Below are 20,082 nucleotides of genomic sequence, written 5' to 3'. Positions count from 1 at the left end.
GTGCCTCGAGAGCAGCAAAGCAACAGCGCTGCACACAACAGAAGCATTCACATACAAACTCCCCACCGATCCCCTCTCCTCTCTCTCTCTCTCTCTCTCTCTCTCTCTCTCTGAGCCTGCTGCCTGGCTGAGGCGCGTGCGGCTCTCGGTTCAGGACCATGGCCGGCCAGGGCCAGGGCCAGCGCGCGGGGCGGTTCTTGTCGTGGCCCGTCGGCATGCAGTCAAGCTGCCGAGATCGATCAGTTAACCGCTTTGTCCTGCTCGTTTACTTCTCACCGTGCCTTCCTACTGCCTTTTTTTGTTGCTAGGTGCCTTCTCTGACTGGCTTTCCAGGCACCTTTTTGTGCAAACGCCGACTGGAAACTGTTCTGCTGCGTAGAACACAGGCTGACTTTCACCACTGCATCGAAGTGAAAAATTGGACCAACCCCGGCCCGTCCCCTTCTTTTTTTTTTAAAAAAAAGAATGGCCTTATATCTTGCAGGATATTAATATGTTATATATCCCCCTATCTCTCTCTCTCTCTCTACAGTATTATGTGGCCTGCGTGTTCTATGGTATTTCTAAATTCCAATAATTCAGACGCCTCTTTTAAAAATAAAGAGTGCACTGGATATGCTCGGATGGGAAACGAAATGAAGAGAAATTGCGGGGTTTCGGTGCAAAAGGGAGAGAGGAAATAAAGGCAGCAACGTCTTCTCCACCTGCTCTCTCTCTCTACCCCTCTCTCTCTCTCTCTAAAGCGAAAAACGGCGAGGAAGACAGGAGAAAAGCCGGGGCTGTTTGCATCGCCTCATTAGATGCAGTGAGCATGGCGCCAAACTGAAAGTCTGTTTCGCCATTAATGGCCCAGCACCTCCCTTTCCTGGAACCCATAGATACAGATGCACAAGAGAAACCCCATTTATAGATAGCATCAGCAAGGCCGGGCTTGGATATATCATTAGATTGATAGAAAGAGATAGACTGATACTACTACAGTCTACACAGGAGAGAGAGAGAGAGAGAGAGAGAGAGAGAGAGAGAGAGAGAGAGAGAGAGAGATCAAAGGAAGAGCACTAGAACACAACAACAACTAGTTAGTGGTTTGTTGTTAGTATTAGATAGCTAGGGTCCAAGGGGTCACCACAAATGACTAGCGTCCTAGAAAGATTGGGTCATGGGGTGGTTCGCTAGTGTGGAGGGATAGAGGTGTTGCTTGGCCGCTAGCCAGCCCGGCCTCCCCTCCCCACCCCCGGGCGGTCCCTAGAGTCAAACCGTATTTCTAGGTCTCGGCAGCCGGCCCGGCCCCGGGGATATATACACACGTCGTACACCACCGCCTGTGTGTGTATGCTGTGTCGTCGGCGTGCGCCTGCAGCAGCGGCCGCAGCAGCACCTAGCAGCAGCCTGTAGTGCTTGCCGCGCGCAGTTGCAGCGACGATCCGTCCACCGGTCCGTCGTCCGTCCATGGTGAGCGGCGGCAGCATCAAGGAGCAGCAGCACGAGATGAACATCTCCTTCGGGATGATGAACCACCACCACCAGCAGCAGCCTCCGTCCTCCTCCTCTTCCTCCTCCATGCACGCCGCCGCTGCGAGCTTCATGTAAAGTTTTTCTCTTAACTCCACTGTGTACCTTTTGCTGGTTTAATTAATTTCTTTGATTCGGCTAGCTAGTCTGTTTGTGCTGTTTCTGCTGCTAGGTGTTGTTCTTTTGAATTCTTGATCGATCGATTGATCGGTTTGTTTGGACGGCTGGGGTTGGATTTGATCTGGTTTGGGTTGTGGATTCTTTGATCGTCTTTCTTTTTCCCTGACTTCGGTTTCGTGCGCTGGGTTCTGAGCTTGCTTTCTTCGATCTCTTTCCTTCCGCTTTCTGCTTGGCAAATTCACTGGCAGCTGCCTCTATCTAGATAGGAAGGTAAGGAGCCGACCTCTGACGATATGGCATCGAATTTTGCATGCTGATGATTTTGCCTATGCTAGCTGATGATGATGTAAAAATTGATTTAATTTATTGCGTCTTTCCTCTTTCCTGTTGCAGCACTGAATTTTTCATTTACTTGTTGCCTTTGCACTGATGACCCTGTTTGGTTTTTCCCCTTTTCTTTTTTATCATATGAGAACTTGTCTGGTTATTGATTCTGCAACAAAACCATATATATCTGCTGACTTTGGTGTACCTTAAAAATACGTTTGAGTGTGATTGTTAGACTGTTTCTGACTTTGATATGACATACCGGATTTGATTCTTCGGTGTCTTGTTCTTCCTTCCTACTTCCCAAGAGGACAAAAGTGTGTTAGATGGTGACCAAACCAACTATCGATTTGAAAATCTGGTGGTGTGCTTTCATTTAAATTTGTTATAATGGAGCCAGATAGTTCAGTTGCAGTGAATTGATTAGCAAATCACTAACTAGTCTTTCTTTTAGATCTCGGATCCAAGCTATGTGCAGTAATTATATTGTTTTGAGGACAAGGACCAAAAACAATATTGATTTATATTAATTAGGACATGCAGCTGATATATTGTTACCTCTATATTTTTGTATTTCTTTCAAAGAGGCATTGAGGCTATAGGTTGCTTGCACACATGAAATTTCGAGACTACATGTGTAGGTAGCCATATTTTTCTGGGCTGCCAGATCAATGCTACAGGCTATAGAAGATTCCATATTATTCTCCTGTTCCCATCCTGCATGCAGAGGGTTGGACCGTACCAGAGATAAATATATAGCCATCATACACAGTCATGCACACATACATAGGCTAAGCTTAGAGCAGCATGATTTCATGATGATGTATGGTAGTAGCGCCGGCCTTCGTTCAGAGTTTATTTCAGTCCTCAAACCCCGTGCAAAAGCGTCTATATCAGTGTCACATCAGTGTCGTTACATAAGTATACATGTGTGTATTTCTGTTTCACAAGCAGGAGCGGCAAGGAGGCGTCAGGGGCGTATGACCATCTGGGGGAACTGGACCAGGCGTTGTTCATGTACCTGGATCACGGCAGCAGCCATGTCCATGGCGGCACGCAGCAAGAGCATCAAAGGCGTAAGTAGCTAGTGTGTACGCATGCATGCACTTCGTCGTCGTCCTCTGACGACCGACGACCGAAATTCAACTGCAGTTGCCGTGTTCTTGCATGCCTAGCTAGCTGTTTTTTGTTTTTGCAGCAAGAAGTCAAATGCAACTGACCAGCAGTAGTAACGTACGTACGTACTCGATCGTAGACTAGTGCAGTACTAGCAGTTAATTAGTACTACTAGCATTTTTTGGCTGCATTTACATTTAATTTAGTAGTGGTAATACTAATGGCATACTAGCTAGGCCCTGAAACATATGTGTTTCGTAGTGGATGGGAGCAATAGCAATAGCTGCAGGGATTCCTCCGATCCGATATCGATCGATGCAGAGTGAGATAGAGTGCAGAAATAAACGCGCATCCTTTTCCGGGGCTAGCTAGGCATGCATGTGAGATCAAGAACGGTGATACGGCCGGACGGCCGGCCTGCCGCCTGCAGCAGATTCTCAGGTACTCCATTTGACCGGCCAGCAGGGGATGCTGTGCTGCAAATCTGCAGCTAGCTAGCGCGGTTTGGAGGAGGACCGGACCAGGGCACGCACCAGGGGAATCGGCAAGAACATGCATGCTGCAAGCTCAAAGTCCATGCACGAAGCCAAAAAGCTCTAGCTAGCCTCTCTCTCTAGCTTTTTGGCCTTTTGTTTCTCTTGTTGCTTGTCCTCCCTTCTCTCTCTTCCCATGCATCTTCATCTCTCTCTCTCTCTCCCCTACCTCCGGCCGGCCGGTGTCGGACTGTGACATGTAACGGACTGCTCAATGATTTCCCCGCGATCGAGCTGCACTGCATGTGCCCGCGGCAGAGCAGTACACGCAGACGGGATGATCTCCGTCGCCCAGTACGCCAGTGGTGGCTGCCTGCCTACAGGCTACTCGTCTGCTCTCTCTGATCGATCTCTCTCTCTCTCTCTCTCTCTCTCTCTCTCTCTTTCCTGGATGCTGTGCGCAAGTGCAAGCAAGCAAGTGTACATGCATGCATGTTTGACTCGATCCTATCCACCAATCTTTCGGTTTCAGTACAGGCACGCCTTAGCTGTGGCTGCCTGTGCGAATCCCTGCTGTCCCGTATCGATCGATCTCCAGCTTTCTCGTGCTACTGCTCGTTGTACTACTAGCTAGTACTCCTACACAACACTGCCCAGCCAGCCGGCCAGCCCAGCCCAGCTAGTAGTAGCCAGTACCGCCATGATTGAACACTGCTGCAACTCCTGCTGCGTGCTGCATGCGACACCAGAGAGCGTTTCAGCCTCTTCCTCAGATCGAGTTCAGTAGACATATATATGTGTGTGTGATGGCTGATGAGTACATATATACAAGGCCCTCTCCTAGTCTCCTCTCCTCCCACTCTCTAGAGTACTCTAGCTAGCAAGTAGAGCCACAGACAGACTCATCTCACCAGGCCTTCGCCTGCTTCTTCCTTGTCTTGTTCATGGATGCAGAGACACTCAACATCTTCCCTTCCCAGCCCATGCATGTGGAGCCGTCGCCGAAGGTACAGCAAACATGTATCTCAGATTTGTTTCAAGCACTCAATGTCTTTTTTTTTTCAGATGCGCAGCACAACTGCTGCTGCATGCCATGGATGATTAATTGATTGCAACTTATTTGGTTGTTTAACCTGACCACGATTTTGATATATTTCTGATATATGCATGCGATTGGTAGGGGGAGATTAGTTTAGTCCTGTCCCCGGCGCCGGTGGGATCCAAGCAGCCTGCTAGGTCACCCGACCATCACCATCACCAGCACCAGCAGGCGGCCATGGAGGAGTTGGCGGGGAGCAGGAGGCAGCAGCAGGAGCACCACCACCTGCAGCACCAACCCTTCGCTGCTGCCGCTGCTGAGCCGGCAGCACCCGTCGGGATGATCAAAGATGTCAAGCCACTGGCCAAGGTGAGTGGTTAACTACTAGTGCTCCACTTGAATACTCCTGCTACCAATTTGGTATACAGGCTATACTAAATTGATGAATGGTTTTCTTTTCTCGATTTGGTCATTTTCGTTGTATGTGTGGTTGTTTTAATTTAATTCCATGGCTTTGTTAACGTTTTTTCTCCATTTTTTTGGTTGGTGTTGTAGAAGGATCATAGGAGAGGCACATCGACCAGTGAACGCGACCCAAAAGTAATGGATTCTGATACTCTCAAGTGTCAATTATTGATAGCTAGTAGTATTATTTAACTGCTGATTCTAAGTACTGCTTGGAAAGAACACACTACTAGTCATCCACGTTTAATTTGTGTTGCACTAATTAACTTGGTTTACTGTTTATGCATCACGCTGTATCACGCTGTAATGAACACATGCAGACGCTGAGAAGGCTGGCCCAGAACAGGGAGGCTGCAAGAAAAAGCAGGCTAAGGAAGAAGGTGAGCGAGTCGACAGCTGATAACCTACACCAAGAAAATGGAACAGATTAAAATGGATGAGAAAAAAAATTAAAATTTCAAAGGATTAACAATATGGTTTTCCTTTTAAAAATTTTTGACATTGATGTTCAAATTCTTGTCCCTACCATCCAACGTCAGCGTGTAGATTTACCTTCTCTTTGCTGCAACAGGCTTACATCCAGCAACTGGAGTCCAGCAGGATCAGGCTAGCTCAGCTCGAACAAGAACTGCACACTGCAAGAGCTCAGGTATATATGATTAGTACGTAATCGATTAACAATAACCACAAAGGAGAAAAAAAAGAAAATTTAAACGTAGTGCTTGTATCTTGTCTCAGCCCTTGGCTTCCCTGAAGGTGAAGGCTGAATTTTTAACTGATCTCTGCATAAATATGTATTCTGCTTCCAGGGAGTTTTCTTCCCCAACAGCGGTATCCTCGCTGACCAAGGTGTCGCCGGCAAAGGCGTCCCCATCGGCGGCATCGACGGCCTCAGCTCAGGTACCTAATCAACAAACCACCTCTCCTCGCATTCCATTCGATTGATAAGTTCGCAATTTTTTCTTTTTCTTGTCAATTAACGTCGGCCATATATATATTTATGGATCTCCCAGAGGCGGCGATGTTCGACGTGGAGTACGGGCGGTGGCAGGAGGAGCACTACCGGCTGATGTACGAGCTGCGGGCGGCGCTGCAGCAGCACCTGCCGGAGGGGGAGCTGCAGATGTACGTGGAGAGCTGCCTGGCGCACCACGACGAGATGGTGGGCATCAAGGAGGGCGCCATCAAGGGCGACGTCTTCCACCTCATCTCCGGCGTCTGGAGGAGCCCCGCCGAGCGCTGCTTCCTCTGGCTCGGCGGCTTCCGCCCCTCCGAGGTCATCAAGGTGCGTGCCAGTGCCACACGTGTCCTTCCCTCCCTTACTAGCGCTGCATATATTCCTAGCGAACCCGCGACTAGCTAGCTTAACCCTAACCCTAGACAGTCAATGGCTGCCGTACGTCGTGATTGATTTGTGTTTGAACCTCGATGCCAATTGACAGCGACGTCGGTACACATGTGTGAGGAAAAAAAAGGTTGTTTCTCTAGAAACTGGTGGATGGAGATATGCATGTAAAACCCTGAAATTTTGCTGCAATTTCAGGCAATACATGACTATAGCTATACAGGCATCCATTTTCAGTATTCAATTTTTCAGCCAGCCCTGGAATCGCGAAATTTTGGTGATTTTTTGAGACTTTAACAAAAGATATGATTGTCTAATAAGACCTAAACAAAATATGACTACACATCTGAGTAGAAAAAAATATGCAACTTAAACAGCAAAAAAAAAAAATTAAAAACACGCAGTCCTACAGTTAGAATGTTACTGTAGAATATAAAATTTTAGATTTACAAAGTACAAAAAGCTAAATTTTCTTATCAGAACGAAGTATGGCCTTAGCTCTGCAACATCATGTTAAATCAGATCAAATCATCAATAGCCGTTTCACAAGATTGTAAATTTGTGACACACATATAAACATGCACAAAAATAAGAAAAATGCCCCCAAACATCTAGAACCGTGTGAGAAGAGTTGGTATATGTATACAGCCTCTTCATTTGTCTAAAAAAGTACAATTTATAAGACAAACGAACGGAATCATATATGTCCCAGCTCCAATGGAGTACGTATTAGCAACCTGTGCTGCGGTTGAAAAGTAGCAGCAAATCATGAAGTTTCGTTCCCGCAGCGCGGGGTGACGACAGCCGAAGGCTCCCCCGCCGGTACGTAGGGCTGCCGATAATGGCAGTGGCAGCCTTGCCTTCTCGCCGGCGGCGCTCTTGAAAGCTTCCCGATCCCAGCGAACCGGCCGGGGCGTCCGGGCGATCTCCGCGCGCGGCATTGAAGCACCGCCGGGGCCCTCGTCAAATCTCTGTCGATCGAGCGCCGTGCAGGCATGCCCCGACATATACGCGGCGCGTATGCACGCACGCATGCTACTGTGCAACTCCGAGACGGACGATCTAGTAGTAGTATAGTAGTAGGAGTAGTAGTAGGTGTGAAATCCACGGTCATATTGAAGGCGGAGACGAGAAACTGCCGTTCTGTCTTTCTCCTATTTGTGGAATGGAGGCTGAGATTTTAAGCCATGCCTGCGCTGCTGAGAGTAGAGCTGCACTCCCATATATACAAGGCAACTTATGGGTCTGATTGGCTTTAACTTCAGAGAAGGCAATAATGATAAGTTTGTTGAGTTTTCCTGACCTCCTGTAATGTTGGTATTTGCTGACGGGACACTTTTTTTGGTAGAAAAAAACTCTTTAACTATGGCAAATGACTCTAGACATTATGCCCATTAAAATAATATTTTTTTTAGGAGTGCATAGGAGAGAAGTTAAAACGGACTGTTATGCGCCTTACTATTATACCACAATCCTTATGTGCGTCTGTAAGGTGCTAATTATGTAACTAGCTTATGTGGGGCGAGAGACAAAAGCAAATGCTATTTTATTTTTATATATGTATAATTGGACCCACATGTCATCCTCTCAAATTCTTGGACTACGTGAAAATAGATAGATTATTTGTTCGTCATTAGTGACTACTCTCTCCTACTTTTTCATGTTCATGTCAGAATAGCTAGCCAAATAGCTAGTTGTTGGGGACATTCTAATAGTTATCTAAGAAAATATTAAAACTCTAGATCTAATAAGATCTACAACTTTTGTAGCCGATAAGTTTCTTATTTGAAATTGTTTAAATTTCTAAAAAAAAACTTTTTAATTTATTACATTTTTAAATTTAAAATTTTTGGACAACCTCAAATATTGACAAGGTTTATACAAAAGTTGTTATCAATGTGATCTATAATTCCATAGTTGATAAATTCAATTTTTTGGCCCTCTAAATAATTTTGTATTGAGCATGTCAACATCCAAGGTTATTCAAAAAATTTAAATTTGAATAAAAATGAGGATTTAAAATAAGTTTTGATGTAATAAATAATTGTAAATAAAAAACTTGTTAACGACAAAGTCATATATCTCATTGAGCTCTGTATTTTTTATATAAAGTTCATCTTCATTTAACTTGATGTGCAAAAGTCATTATGAATTTTTTTGTACATATTAAGGGTTGTGGTATAATAGTTAAGGGCATAATGGTCAATTTCAACTTCTCTACCATTCATTCTAAAAAATTATTTTAATAGCTATGGTTTCTGGAGCGAAAGCCATTCTTCTACAATTGAAGATTGTTTCTAAGCAAAGACAATATATTGAGTAGTGTCCAATAGAGAATACCAACATTGAAAGATGTTCTACAATAAATTTGACTTATTAATTTGTCGTGTCATTACATCCAACCTCCACCTCCAAATTTTAAAACTTTCTAGATTCCATATTATTTGTCATCAATGCTAAATTCAACAATTATTAGAGTTTCTTCCTTCCTTTATGTTGTTTCCCCCCTTTGTAACATATTATTTCTATACTCTATACCTTTGTCTAAAAGAACTTAATATTCTAACTATGGTATACTCCATCTGTCCCAAAATAACTATACTTCTCATTTAACTAAATTTATAGAAAATATAATCGCCATCTATATCTCCCAATATGTTTGGTATGAAAATATATTCAACTGTTATTCTAATGATAGTTACTATGCATCATAAATATTCATATTTTTATATATATTTGGTTAAAGTTTAAAAATTTTAATTCCTTAAAAAGCGAGATATTAGTTGTGTAGTTATTTTGGAATAGACGGAGTAAGTCAAACTGTTTTAACTTTGACTAGCTTACTGAGAAGATTGTCAACATTAATGACTAATGAGCTAAACAAAAATGGTAGATTCGACTATATTTATTTGGTACCATAAATATGTACCTGTGAGCTAACATATATAATACAATTTTGTCTTATATATATTATTCACCGAAGCATAAATTGGAGTGACTGTGCTCCATGAAGCATACTCACACCTCAACCTCACCATCACACCTCATTGAAAAGAATAATTCAATTCTGGCATAGCACTAAGTCAAGCTAGCTATTATAAAATTGACTATGTTTATAAAAATTTTGATGTTATGGTACTAAATAAATACCATTAATTTGTTATGGGGTGTTTTTTACTATACTTATTTAGTGTCGTAAATGTTGATGTGTTTTTATAAAATTAGTCAAACTTTAGATAAGCACAGATATAGAACTAGAATTGCATTTCCTTTATTGGATGGAGGTAGTACATTCGATCATCTCATCATCGATCCATCACATCTGCATATATACCAGGTCGCGCATCATGCATGCCGTTTATTAGATGCTTAAAGTAATTGCACGTATATATGATTATTATTACAGATGCTGCTGAGCCACGTGGAGCCCCTGACGGAGCAGCAGATCGTGGGCGTGTACGGGCTGCAGCAGTCGGCGCTGGAGACGGAGGAGGCCCTGAGCCAGGGCCTGGAAGCGCTCTACCAATCGCTGTCCGACACCGTCGTCTCCGACGCGCTCAGCTGCCCCTCCAACGTCGCCAACTACATGGGCCAGATGGCCGCCGCCATGAACAAGCTCTCCACGCTCGAGGGCTTCGTCAGACAAGTAAGTAACCTTATCTGATCCATTCAGTTGTTGCTAACTTGCACTGCTTGCTTCAATTCAGCATCACTACTCTTCCCATCTAATTCGCTGTCGCTGTAATGGGTTAGTTATAGCTGCAACTAAAACAAAGATTTTATCAAGCATTATTTTATATAGTAGCACTCCATAATCTATCGTTAGTTGAAGCAAGGTACATTGGATAGCTTGGATGGTTTACCTAATTATTTGAGATGGACAGTGCAGTTCTTTAGTCAGACCAAACCGTGGTTCAGATATATTGAGCATGCACGCCAGGTGCAGGCCGGCAGAGCAGACGCATGGATTAGGTTGTGAATATAACATTACTACTAAAAAGCACCGAACTGTCGCCATCCCAAAATTGGAGAGCCAGCATTATTGTACACTTTCCAGGGCTAACAGATTGGACACATCATTGTGTGTATATATAGAGAGGTTACATATAAGACAGTGCTAGCAACCCTTTGCTTGCTCATTCAGCTTTCCATGTTGGGTAGGTAACCTTTGATGCCGACATTGTTTAGGCCGGCTTCACCTGCCCATGGCTGCCTGAAACAGAGTTGATCAATGGATATAAATATATATACATGTCCATGGGCCGGTCCTCATATATACTTATTAATTACGAGTGTGGACTGTGTTATAATTAATTAGGTCACTGCAAATAGTGCTGGCTGATTCTTGTGTGACGATGGCAAAACGTCAGACGGTGCTGACAATAATGATATATATCATTTAATTTGTTCTGGCCTTATGTGTGTGTGTGTGTGTGGTGTTAATTTGTTTTATTTAAGTAAATTAACTACCTGTCAGCTTCATTCTGATGAACATCATGGACGCATGACGCAGGCTGAGAACCTTCGGCAGCAGACACTGCATCGGCTGCACCAGATCCTGACGACGCGGCAAATGGCGCGGTCGCTGCTGGCCATGTCGGACTACTTCCACCGCCTCCGCACGCTGAGCTCGCTCTGGGTCACACGCCCCAGGGCGCCGCAGGAGCAGCAGCAGGGCCACAGCTAGTGGCGTCGTCGTCGATCTGCGGCGGCGGCTCTGATGACCGCGCGCCGCGCGCATATGTCCATCCATGCATATATGAGTCATGCATGGACGCATGCTGCATGCATGCATGGTGTGTTCGTCGTCGTTCGTCATCGGTTCAAGGAACAGACCAGACAAGAATAGAACTTGCAGGTAGTAGCTAGCCAGTGTTAGGGCCGGGGGAGAGAACTAGTGAGGCCGAGAAATCAACCAAAGGATGATGTTAAATCTTAATTAGCGACGAGACTGTCGTTTGGTTGCTTGTAGCTATAGCTCTAGGTGTACTTGATCGTTCGATAGCGATCTATCGGTCGACATGGCTGATTGAGATGATGTGTTCTGAATTAGTTATCTTATATGATCACCGGATGCGTATGCTTCATCGTCGTCTTCATCATCGCCATTAGGCAACCGTCGTAACTAGTGTCACCGCGGGTCAGGAATTGCTATTTGCCAGTCAATAGATTTTTTTTTTTTAAAATCTGTTAGATTTTTAACCATATCAGATATTCAGATGCAAGTTCTGTCTAGATCCTTCTCCTAACCCTTAATTTCTTCCCATTTAGGTGAAGGAGGAGAAGTTTAGCGTGAATCTATATATCGAATCATGTGATACAAAAGTTTAATTCTAAAACATCAAGTTTTTTGAGACGTGTTTTTCAAACTTAAAAGTGAAGATGGGGTGTGGCAGAACTCCTTAGAAAAGAATACCTTGAAAATAAAACAATGGGAAGTGCAATGGAAAGCAAGAAGTTCCGACCCTTTTTGCGAATTACACAAGTACAAACACAGTCCCACGTTTGTTTTGTCCTTATGTAGGTTAAAGAACGAACAAATCAGCCAATAGTACTTTCTGTCATGGCTTATCAGTCAAACGAACAAGATACATTGGACTTGTCTTCACCTTTGAAATACCAACTTAGTACACGTTATGGCTACCATTTCCCTTAGTGGATCCTTTCGTAGGACACTAACATGCGATAAATCAACTAAACAGAGAGTGTTGATATATATGATGGTATCTACCATTGCATTTATGTGTGCGCTATTGCATACATATATACTTAAATTACCTCCTAACAAATATGAGACCTTTTTTAGCTATATGTGAATCTTAGAGACAAATTCTAAGGGAGATTGAAAACCCCCTCAAAATATTGTATTGAGTGTCATCTTGACAAATAACAATTTGAAAATAGAAAGTTAGTGATGTATGTTGTTTTTAAGTAGCAAAAAAACCATCCAACATCTATCTTTTTATTGTCGTTATCCAAAATTCATCTAGGGGCCAGACACCAAAAAAATACAATACCAAGATATATGGTAGTTTTTATCGAATATATACCTTCATGTTATAGATATCGGTAAATTTTCTATAAATTCAACTAAAGTTAGAGAAATTTGACTTAGAACAATACTAAAATAACATGCATTTTCATGCGGAGGGAGTATTGCTCTTAACAATATTTTGCTTTAGTTCTACGAATATGCAGCTATGCCTAGCACTTTCTCAAAATACTTGTTAGTGTTTGACTTCACTTACAACTAACATGTGATATTGAATGTTTGTGCATATGGCATATGCATGCATGAGCCATAATAGAAAACATTCTTTGTTTACAGAAAAGTCCTAGTATTTGGTGTGTCCACCAATTGTTCCATTAATTGTGCCTATGATTGTACGCACTATTGCAGACCAGTATTAGTGGGGGTTTTATGTACCACTTTTCAAGATTCAAAAGACTCCAAATTGTTGGAAACGTTGTAGACAAGTTTCATCTTCATGAAATTTATTTCACCCCATAAAACTATTATCATGTCTCTCTTCATGTGTACTATGCTACGTCATCTTATTTTTGAAACTCTGACAAAGACGGCCCAAAAAACCATTTTTAATGCTACAGTGATGGGTCATGTTCATTCAGTACCCTATTTATCTCATTTACACAACCATGTAGCTTGAATAATGGCCATTTAGTCCGAATAAGGCTGATTGTTTAGCACTTGACGTTAGGGTGAATACTGGTTGCATGTATGCTCAACCTAGCACCTGTGAGACCTGTGACCTATACCATTAGTAGATAGAAAAGAGAAAGAAAAAAGAAGCCAAGATTCAGCTCTACAAAAACAGGCCTTTCTGTGTGCAATTCAGAAACTGTGCATATACTCAAACAAGTCTCAAAATCTTTCAGTCCCCACGGGCCTGATCCCAGTTCCATCAAAAGTGTTTGGCCCAAGCATCAAGCAAGCCCACCGTTGGCCATCAAGGCTGGATAATGAAATGGGCTTCAAGTCGGCCCAACCATATATCCCAACCCAACCCTGATCATCGCGAAATATCCGAAGGCGGTCTCCAACGGGGAAGTGGAAATCACGGTTACGCCAAATGGGGAAGGTTTCGCCTGCGTCATTTGCGGCAAAAAGAGGGAAAACGCACACGCATCCGGAGCAGAGCAACGAGAGCCAGAAATATCTCCGCCGCTGCGCTTTTGCGCTTTTTCTCCCCCCAGCAGCGCCAGCGCACCACGCCGCTCCGCCCTCCCTGATGGCCGCCGCCGCCGAGGCCGAGCGGGTGGCAGCGCTGCTGCGGGAGATAACGGGGGAGGGAGGGTTCGCTTTCGTCGCCTCGGCGGAGAAGGCGGGGGCGGGGGACCTGCGCGCGGCGGAGGCGGCGCGGGAGATGGCGTGGGAGCAGCTCCACTCGGGCCCCTGGAGCGAGGTCGGCACCGCCTGGAGGGACGCCTACGCGCTCGCCTGCCTCCACGTCGCGCGCCTCCGCACCCGCACCCGCGGGGCCAGCGGCGGGGGCGGGGGCGGGGACGGCGACCGCTCCGCCGCGCTCCGGGCGCTCGACATGGGCCTCATCATGGGGGGCAACCTACTGCGCGCCGACCTCGAGGCGGCCCTGGCGCGCATCTCCGCGGAAGCGTGCGACGGAGACGAAGGTGGCGCGGGGGTCGTGGATGAGGAGGACCAGAGGTGGAAGGAGGCGCTCGACAGGAACCGAGACATCGCTGATGTGAGATCGTTATTGCCTTCGTAAGAGTTCGTGTTTGTTTCTGTGCTTACCAGACAACGTGCACAAGAACTGCGCTGACATTTTTAGGGGCTTGCTGAAGTATGGCTACTTTTTCCATTTTAAAAACTATTTGCTTAGAGTATGACTAGACTTAGCCCCCGTGAGCTACAACATTGGGGATGAAATTGGGTTTGCTTAGAGTACTAGATGGGCTTGATTCCTTGAAAACCCCAGTGTAACTAGACGAATCAAGCAATACTATCGTAGAATGAGTTGGAAATGAGATGTTACATTCTGATTGTTTTTGGCATAGCTGTGGGTGAATCATGTCATAAATTATTAGGGGCTAAAGTACTGTGGGTAGCTCAAATTTCTACATTATTCTTCATAGAAAGGTAATTGCAGTGTATTGTATGCATTGAATGGAAATATTTATCTGAAAAATGAAATATCATTTCTAGTTAAATGAATGCTTAGTTTTTTTTCTCTCTCTGAAGTTGTGCTGATAGAAAAACCTGCATTTCATTTCTTGTTCCACATCTTGCATTTGTTAACAATAATTTGTTTCAGGCACTCAAAGTTCTTCCAGCAAACTCTTTATCCTGTAAGAAAGTCGAGAGGCGATCTTGCATCTCCTTGGAGGAGTTTATATGTAATTACTTTTTACGCGACTCCCCTGTCATAATTAGTGGCGCCATCGATCATTGGCCTGCAAGGGAAAAATGGAAGGACATTAAATACCTCAAGAAGATCGCTGGAGATCGTACTGTTCCTGTTGAAGTAAATGCTTCTCTTTACACTAAACATTCAAAGACTTTGGAAACAGGCTTTTCTATTCCATCAACTTAATTCCTGTGTCACTTTGAGTATGTATTTGCCATTTTTTAGCTTCACAAATGAATATAAAGATCAAGGAAATATAAATAGTAGAATTACAGCTCATTTCAACGCCCATTCTCTTTTAAGCTAATAAATATAAAGCAAATAAGTGTCTCTAAGTATTACTTGTTTCATTGTTTGTACAAGGTATTTAAATTGGCATTTTATCTCAATCAGCCTAAGTAACAGTATTTTGTCTTGGTTGTACTAATATTCAGGTTTGTAATATTGATCTTTTGCCTTGGCAGTCCAAATACTAGGTAAATTGTAACTCTTTTATATTGCTCTCTTCGAAAAGAAGTTGGCTAACCTAGGATGAACTAGGTGATGTTGTAAATGAGAAGAAATAGGCACCCAAATTTGAGCTAAGAGGACTTGAGCTTGGGAAGTGGAGGTGTACATGAAAACCTCTCACTGACTGAAATAGGCTCAATTCCTAAACTGCCCTCTTCGTGTATATACATTTCAGTCTCAACATGTTATTGAAACTCTAGCTGTAGATACTTATTATACTGAAAGAATTCAGTAATATGATATCACGTCATTTCAACATGTTCAATTAGCTTTAGTTTGCTATTAGTATATACTGCTATATTTCTTTAACCATATTAAGTATCTAGCTGTTGCACACAATGGAACCAATCTTCAAAAAAATGTGGGTCGAGTCTCAAAGCTATGTAGTTCACTAATGCAATATCCAAAGGACAGACGTGCTACTTATTAAACTGCAAAACAGAGATATTTCAACTCCGAGCACCACATGCTCTTGAATTGTGTAACATATGGTTGCTTCTTATTGATTTAGGACTACTTGTTAGCTGAAGAATTTACTGAACAGCATCTTTCGTTTTGTGTTATGATAATTCTTGATCCACTTATGAAGTTGTTTCTTGTCAGGTTGGAAAAAACTATGTGTGTAGTGACTGGAAGCAGGAGCTTGTCACATTTTCTCAGTTCCTGGATAGAATGTGGTCAACTGTCTGCCCATCAAAGTTGACATATCTAGCTCAGCATCCATTGTTTGAGCAGGTAGCTGATTTTTCAATGTTGATTCTCAGTAGATTGCCTTTGTTCAGTTGTGCATTTTACTTCATTGGATTGGGCAGATAAAAGAGCTCAGTGAAGACATAGTTGTTCCCGAATACTGTTATGCTGGCGGAGGTGAACTCCAATCACTTAATGCTTGGTTTGGTCCACAGGGGACAGTGACACCATTGCATCATGACCCACATCACAACATCTTAGCTCAGGTAAAACACGTGTATTTAACTTGGTGGTGTATGCGTAATTTAGAATTTGTGCTATGACCAAATGTAAACTTGTGAAGCTGTAGTTTTGCAAGGAGATACCTCCAACCATTAACTTTGTTATGTTGAAAAAATCTTATGTATACAGTGTTTGACTGTTCTGTTATCTGACTATGTTAACGAGTGAACTCTGCTTTATTTTAGTTCTCAGTATAGTAGTAGCTATACCGATTTGATCTTTTGTGAATTTGAATTAGATGTTATCTCAATGTGACATCTATGAGTGCTCATATAAATATAGATCATTAAGTTGGTCATAATCGCTGCTTACAGTCAATTAAATATGTCAGTTAAAGATCTTGGCAGATGGCTTTTGCTGTTTACTGCCTGTATCCATCGTTCTACTTAAAATTTTGTGACAATGTCATCTGTTCCTTTAAGTAAATTTTATCAGCAATGGTTAACACATATTTTTACAGGTCTTGGGCAGGAAGTATATTAGACTCTATCCTGCTTTTATATCTGAGGACTTGTATCCACACACAGAGACTATGCTATGCAATACCAGTCAGGTACATATATCTATTCTGGTAGTTGTATATTTCCAAGCAAATATACGGAATTACCATTGTGGATCGTCATGATGTTGCATATAGTTTCGGCAGCTAAGTATTTGAATAACGAATTTCCAGATTTTGATTGTCAATACTCTCTTCGCGACTCTATATTGCATTGCAGACTGGACCTACTTGCTAGTGCATTTTGATGGTTTTATGTATTAAAGGTTTCCACTTTCCAATCTCTCGGTCATTATTTTCTTCATCTTGCTTCTCAGAACTTTTCAGAATTTTTTTTCCTATTGTGTATTTGTATGTATTCTGAACAACCTCTGATAGTTAGGTCAATATGAACACAACTTTTTGTAGCCAATCAGTGATAACTTTCCAGGACTGCTCACCCTTATTCTTCTACAGTTTATTGTACAAGTATCCACATAAATTCTCATTTCCAGATCTCGTTGGGCTCTGCTCAATGTAGTTAGATGCACTGTTGTTTTGCAGGTAGATCTTGACAACATTGATTTCAAGGAGTTTCCAAGGGCTGAAAACCTGGAATTCATGGACTGTATATTGGAGGAAGGTGACCTGCTTTACATCCCTCCAAAATGGTGGCACTACGTCAGATCTCTCTCCACCAGTTTCTCGGTTAGCTTTTGGTGGCGTGCAGCAGTTCAGCCCTCAGGCGGCTCATAGCTTCAATTCTTATATATCTCCCATATTATCAGAATCAGTTTGCAGACAACCAAAGTAACCTGACAGGACCCTTCGTTTCAGGTGACGTCCGCTTTTCAATGGATGTCATCACCGATGGCCATTGTTAGTTTTACTTTTACCACAGTGATTAAAATATTGAAATTGCCTACATGCCGTTTGTAACGATGCGTTGTTCGACCATCATGCTATCATCTGATTCTTCAAAGTTGAGAGGTTGGAGCCTTGGAGGGTGTCGTCCTCACTGCCACAATGTCATATTAAAACTGTAAAGGTAGACGTACTGTTGTGGCCACGGGCTACCAACCACATACCGTTTCTGTACGAAGAAGAATAAAACATTGCCCATTTGCATGCCAGTTGCCTGTAATCACTGGCACTGCTTGTACTAGGCGGCCTGTCCTGTACATGAAGTTCCATGTGGACCGAGCAGGTGCATGTCCACAGTGTATCTGGACCTTGCTGTCCATTCCATAAAAAAGGGCCGTTTTCACTAGAAAATCAAACACTTCTAACTTTCACCAAATATATATAAAAATATTAATTGGTGAATCGTTGAATATGTTTTTGTAATGAACTTAATTGAAGATTCAAATATTGCTAATATTTTGTAGAAACCTAGTCAATTTAAGAAAATTTACTAGCACGGACACATAGCGACATTTTAGGGGACGGCCTGCGTCCTAAAAGAATCCTAGCCTAATATTGAATAAGTGTCATTAGATTAGATTGATTATAAAATATATTGTTTATAGTACCTGTTTGGAGTTGTAAATATTAATGATATTTTCTATATAGTCAAATTTAAGGAACTTTGCTCCAATTTAAATCTCCAACATTTCGTTTTTTTAGGGAAACTTCAACACTTTGTTATCAGGTATGTACTAGAGTATGACTAATGAAGTGATCAGTGAGGTTAAACATAGACATAGTATGGTTTGTACCGTAGGCTGAAGGGCGAAGCTACCTTGCCATTGGGGTCCGTTGACCCTGACGAATTTTGAAAGACGGAAAGAGAATGACTGTACATGATTGTTATTGCTCCTTAGAGCCGGTACAATAATGGGCTTATAGCCAAGCTAATGCTGATGTGGAGGAGAGAAGAGAGGAGAGAGATGATAGCTTGGCTCTTAGGCCAGTCTCAATGGGGGTATCATTAGAGTTTCATGCACATTAAATATGCTGATGTGGCGCTATATTAATGAAGAGAGATGATAAGAGTTTCATGGGAGTAGAGAGAGTTTCATCCCAATGAAACTTCTATGCACTGTTTCTAAAATATTGATGTGTTGGAAACTGTGTCATGAAATTTCCATTGAGGATGGTCTTATGTAAGCATCAAGCTGGACACAGATGCATAGGTAGTAGTGAGCTCAAATAGCAAGTGTTGTGAGAAGAAATAGGAATGAGAATATGTTTTAGAGACAAGTATGAGACAACTTATTGTATAACTTGGTTCTAATCACTTGGTTTATAGTCAAACATTTAGCTCTATTATTGACCTTGCTCATGATCCCGCCTCTGCATAGGCCTGGCTTCGCCACTGCATAGGCTGCATAGCCCACGTTCGAGCGAGGGTAGATAGATGACGATGCCAGTTTCCTTCAGATGCTGGTGAGTGGTCTCTTTAATACTGGGAAGCAGCACCAGTCATTCACAATCAGATGCGGTGACCTCAGAAACTGGGTAGTGGCAACTGGCAACAGTCAACGGCAAGACATTCCAGCGTGTGACCTGCATAGCCTCACGGTTTTCAATAAAGCACTGAACCTTCGTCCTTGAGACACACAACCACTGCGAAGCGAAAGCGGACGCGAGAGATGCTGCGTGGCGTGGAGCACGACCGTGCCGTGCGTGTGGAATCCAAGCAAAGCAAAATGTTGTTGCATCCAACTATCTATGAATCTATCCAAGAAAAAGCCTAGTGTACGTACTCCTACAACAGTAGCCTAGGCGTATGTGGCCGCAAAAAGACAGGCATCTACGTCAAATTCTTTTGGCGTCAATCTCTGAGCAACTTCCCGCGCCCGCTAGTGCCTCCTACTGCTGCATCCGCTGGACCAGCTCTCCGTGGCCGCGCGAAAGGCGCCACGGAAAAGAAGCTCCGCACACCCAGTCAGCCGCCGGCCTCCTCCTGCCGATCGCCGATGCGTCGCTGCGTGCGTGACCACCAGTCCACCATATGCCATGGCGTGGTACCGCCTGCCGCACGGGCACGGCGCGGCACCACCGCTCCGATTGATCCCCATCTGATGCTGTGCTGTGTGATGCCCGCGTCCGTGTGCCATACGGACAGCCGCTGCTCCGGCTCCCCGCTCGACTTCGCGCCCGTGGCCATGCAGGAGCAGCCCGAGCACTCTGCAGTGAGTGGTCAGGTCACAACGCTGCTCGGCAAGTTTTCCCGTCCTGTGCAAGAGCGTCTTGCTGAGCCTGCTGTTATTCATATTCCTTGCTGCAAAAAAATCCACACGTTCCATTCCAAGCATTCGTTTTCGGGCTAGGCTCTGTTTCCATGTGGTCCGTGCTACGCCAGACGGTTCAGCACTTGTGCTTTCGTGGATTCT

The 20,082-nt window shown here is 43.5% G+C and overlaps 2 protein-coding genes across 5 annotated transcripts; both read left to right on the top strand.

The window, feature by feature from the left end:
- LOC110432297 (transcription factor TGA2-like) lies at positions 729-11,496 on the top strand. Of its 2 annotated transcripts, none has more exons than XM_021452405.1 (11): positions 729-1,586; positions 2,911-3,035; positions 4,503-4,555; positions 4,729-4,956; positions 5,143-5,187; positions 5,373-5,432; positions 5,624-5,701; positions 5,862-5,952; positions 6,066-6,337; positions 9,804-10,043; positions 10,911-11,496. In XM_021452405.1, the coding sequence occupies exons 1-11, from the start codon at positions 1,450-1,452 to the stop codon at positions 11,082-11,084; spliced, it is 1,503 nt and encodes a 500-aa protein (XP_021308080.1). In that variant the 5' UTR covers positions 729-1,449; the 3' UTR covers positions 11,085-11,496. The 2 variants fall into 2 exon arrangements, with proteins under 2 accessions (XP_021308080.1, XP_021308081.1); XM_021452406.1 differs by having other exon boundaries at positions 2,914-3,035; positions 10,911-11,466.
- LOC8064848 (lysine-specific demethylase JMJ30) lies at positions 13,505-17,925 on the top strand. Of its 3 annotated transcripts, none has more exons than XM_021453803.1 (6): positions 13,505-14,121; positions 14,692-14,901; positions 15,898-16,029; positions 16,200-16,250; positions 16,727-16,819; positions 17,309-17,925. In XM_021453803.1, exons 1-6 carry the CDS (start codon positions 13,648-13,650, stop codon positions 17,498-17,500), a joined length of 1,152 nt encoding a protein of 383 aa, XP_021309478.1. In that variant the 5' UTR covers positions 13,505-13,647; the 3' UTR covers positions 17,501-17,925. The 3 variants fall into 3 exon arrangements, with proteins under 3 accessions (XP_021309478.1, XP_021309477.1, XP_002462567.1); XM_021453802.1 differs by having other exon boundaries at positions 16,077-16,250; XM_002462522.2 differs by having other exon boundaries at positions 13,507-14,121; positions 16,107-16,250.

This window comes from Sorghum bicolor, chromosome 2 (assembly GCF_000003195.3).
Source record: "Sorghum bicolor cultivar BTx623 chromosome 2, Sorghum_bicolor_NCBIv3, whole genome shotgun sequence".
NCBI classification, from domain to species: domain Eukaryota; kingdom Viridiplantae; phylum Streptophyta; class Magnoliopsida; order Poales; family Poaceae; genus Sorghum; species Sorghum bicolor.
This window is presented reverse-complemented; position numbering and strand designations above follow the sequence as displayed.

Coding starts and splice junctions, on each gene's coding strand:
- LOC110432297 (XM_021452405.1), top strand. CDS start 1,450: ATGGTGAGCGGCGGCAGCATCAAGGAGCAGCAGCACGAGATGAACATC. Junction 5,188..5,372: donor CCAGTGAACGCGACCCAAAA/GTAATGGATTCT, acceptor GAACACATGCAG/ACGCTGAGAAGGCTGGCCCA. Junction 5,702..5,861: donor TGCACACTGCAAGAGCTCAG/GTATATATGATT, acceptor TTCTGCTTCCAG/GGAGTTTTCTTCCCCAACAG.
- LOC8064848 (XM_021453802.1), top strand. CDS start 13,648: ATGGCCGCCGCCGCCGAGGCCGAGCGGGTGGCAGCGCTGCTGCGGGAG. Junction 14,122..14,691: donor GGAACCGAGACATCGCTGAT/GTGAGATCGTTA, acceptor AATTTGTTTCAG/GCACTCAAAGTTCTTCCAGC. Junction 16,030..16,076: donor AGCATCCATTGTTTGAGCAG/GTAGCTGATTTT, acceptor GCCTTTGTTCAG/TTGTGCATTTTACTTCATTG.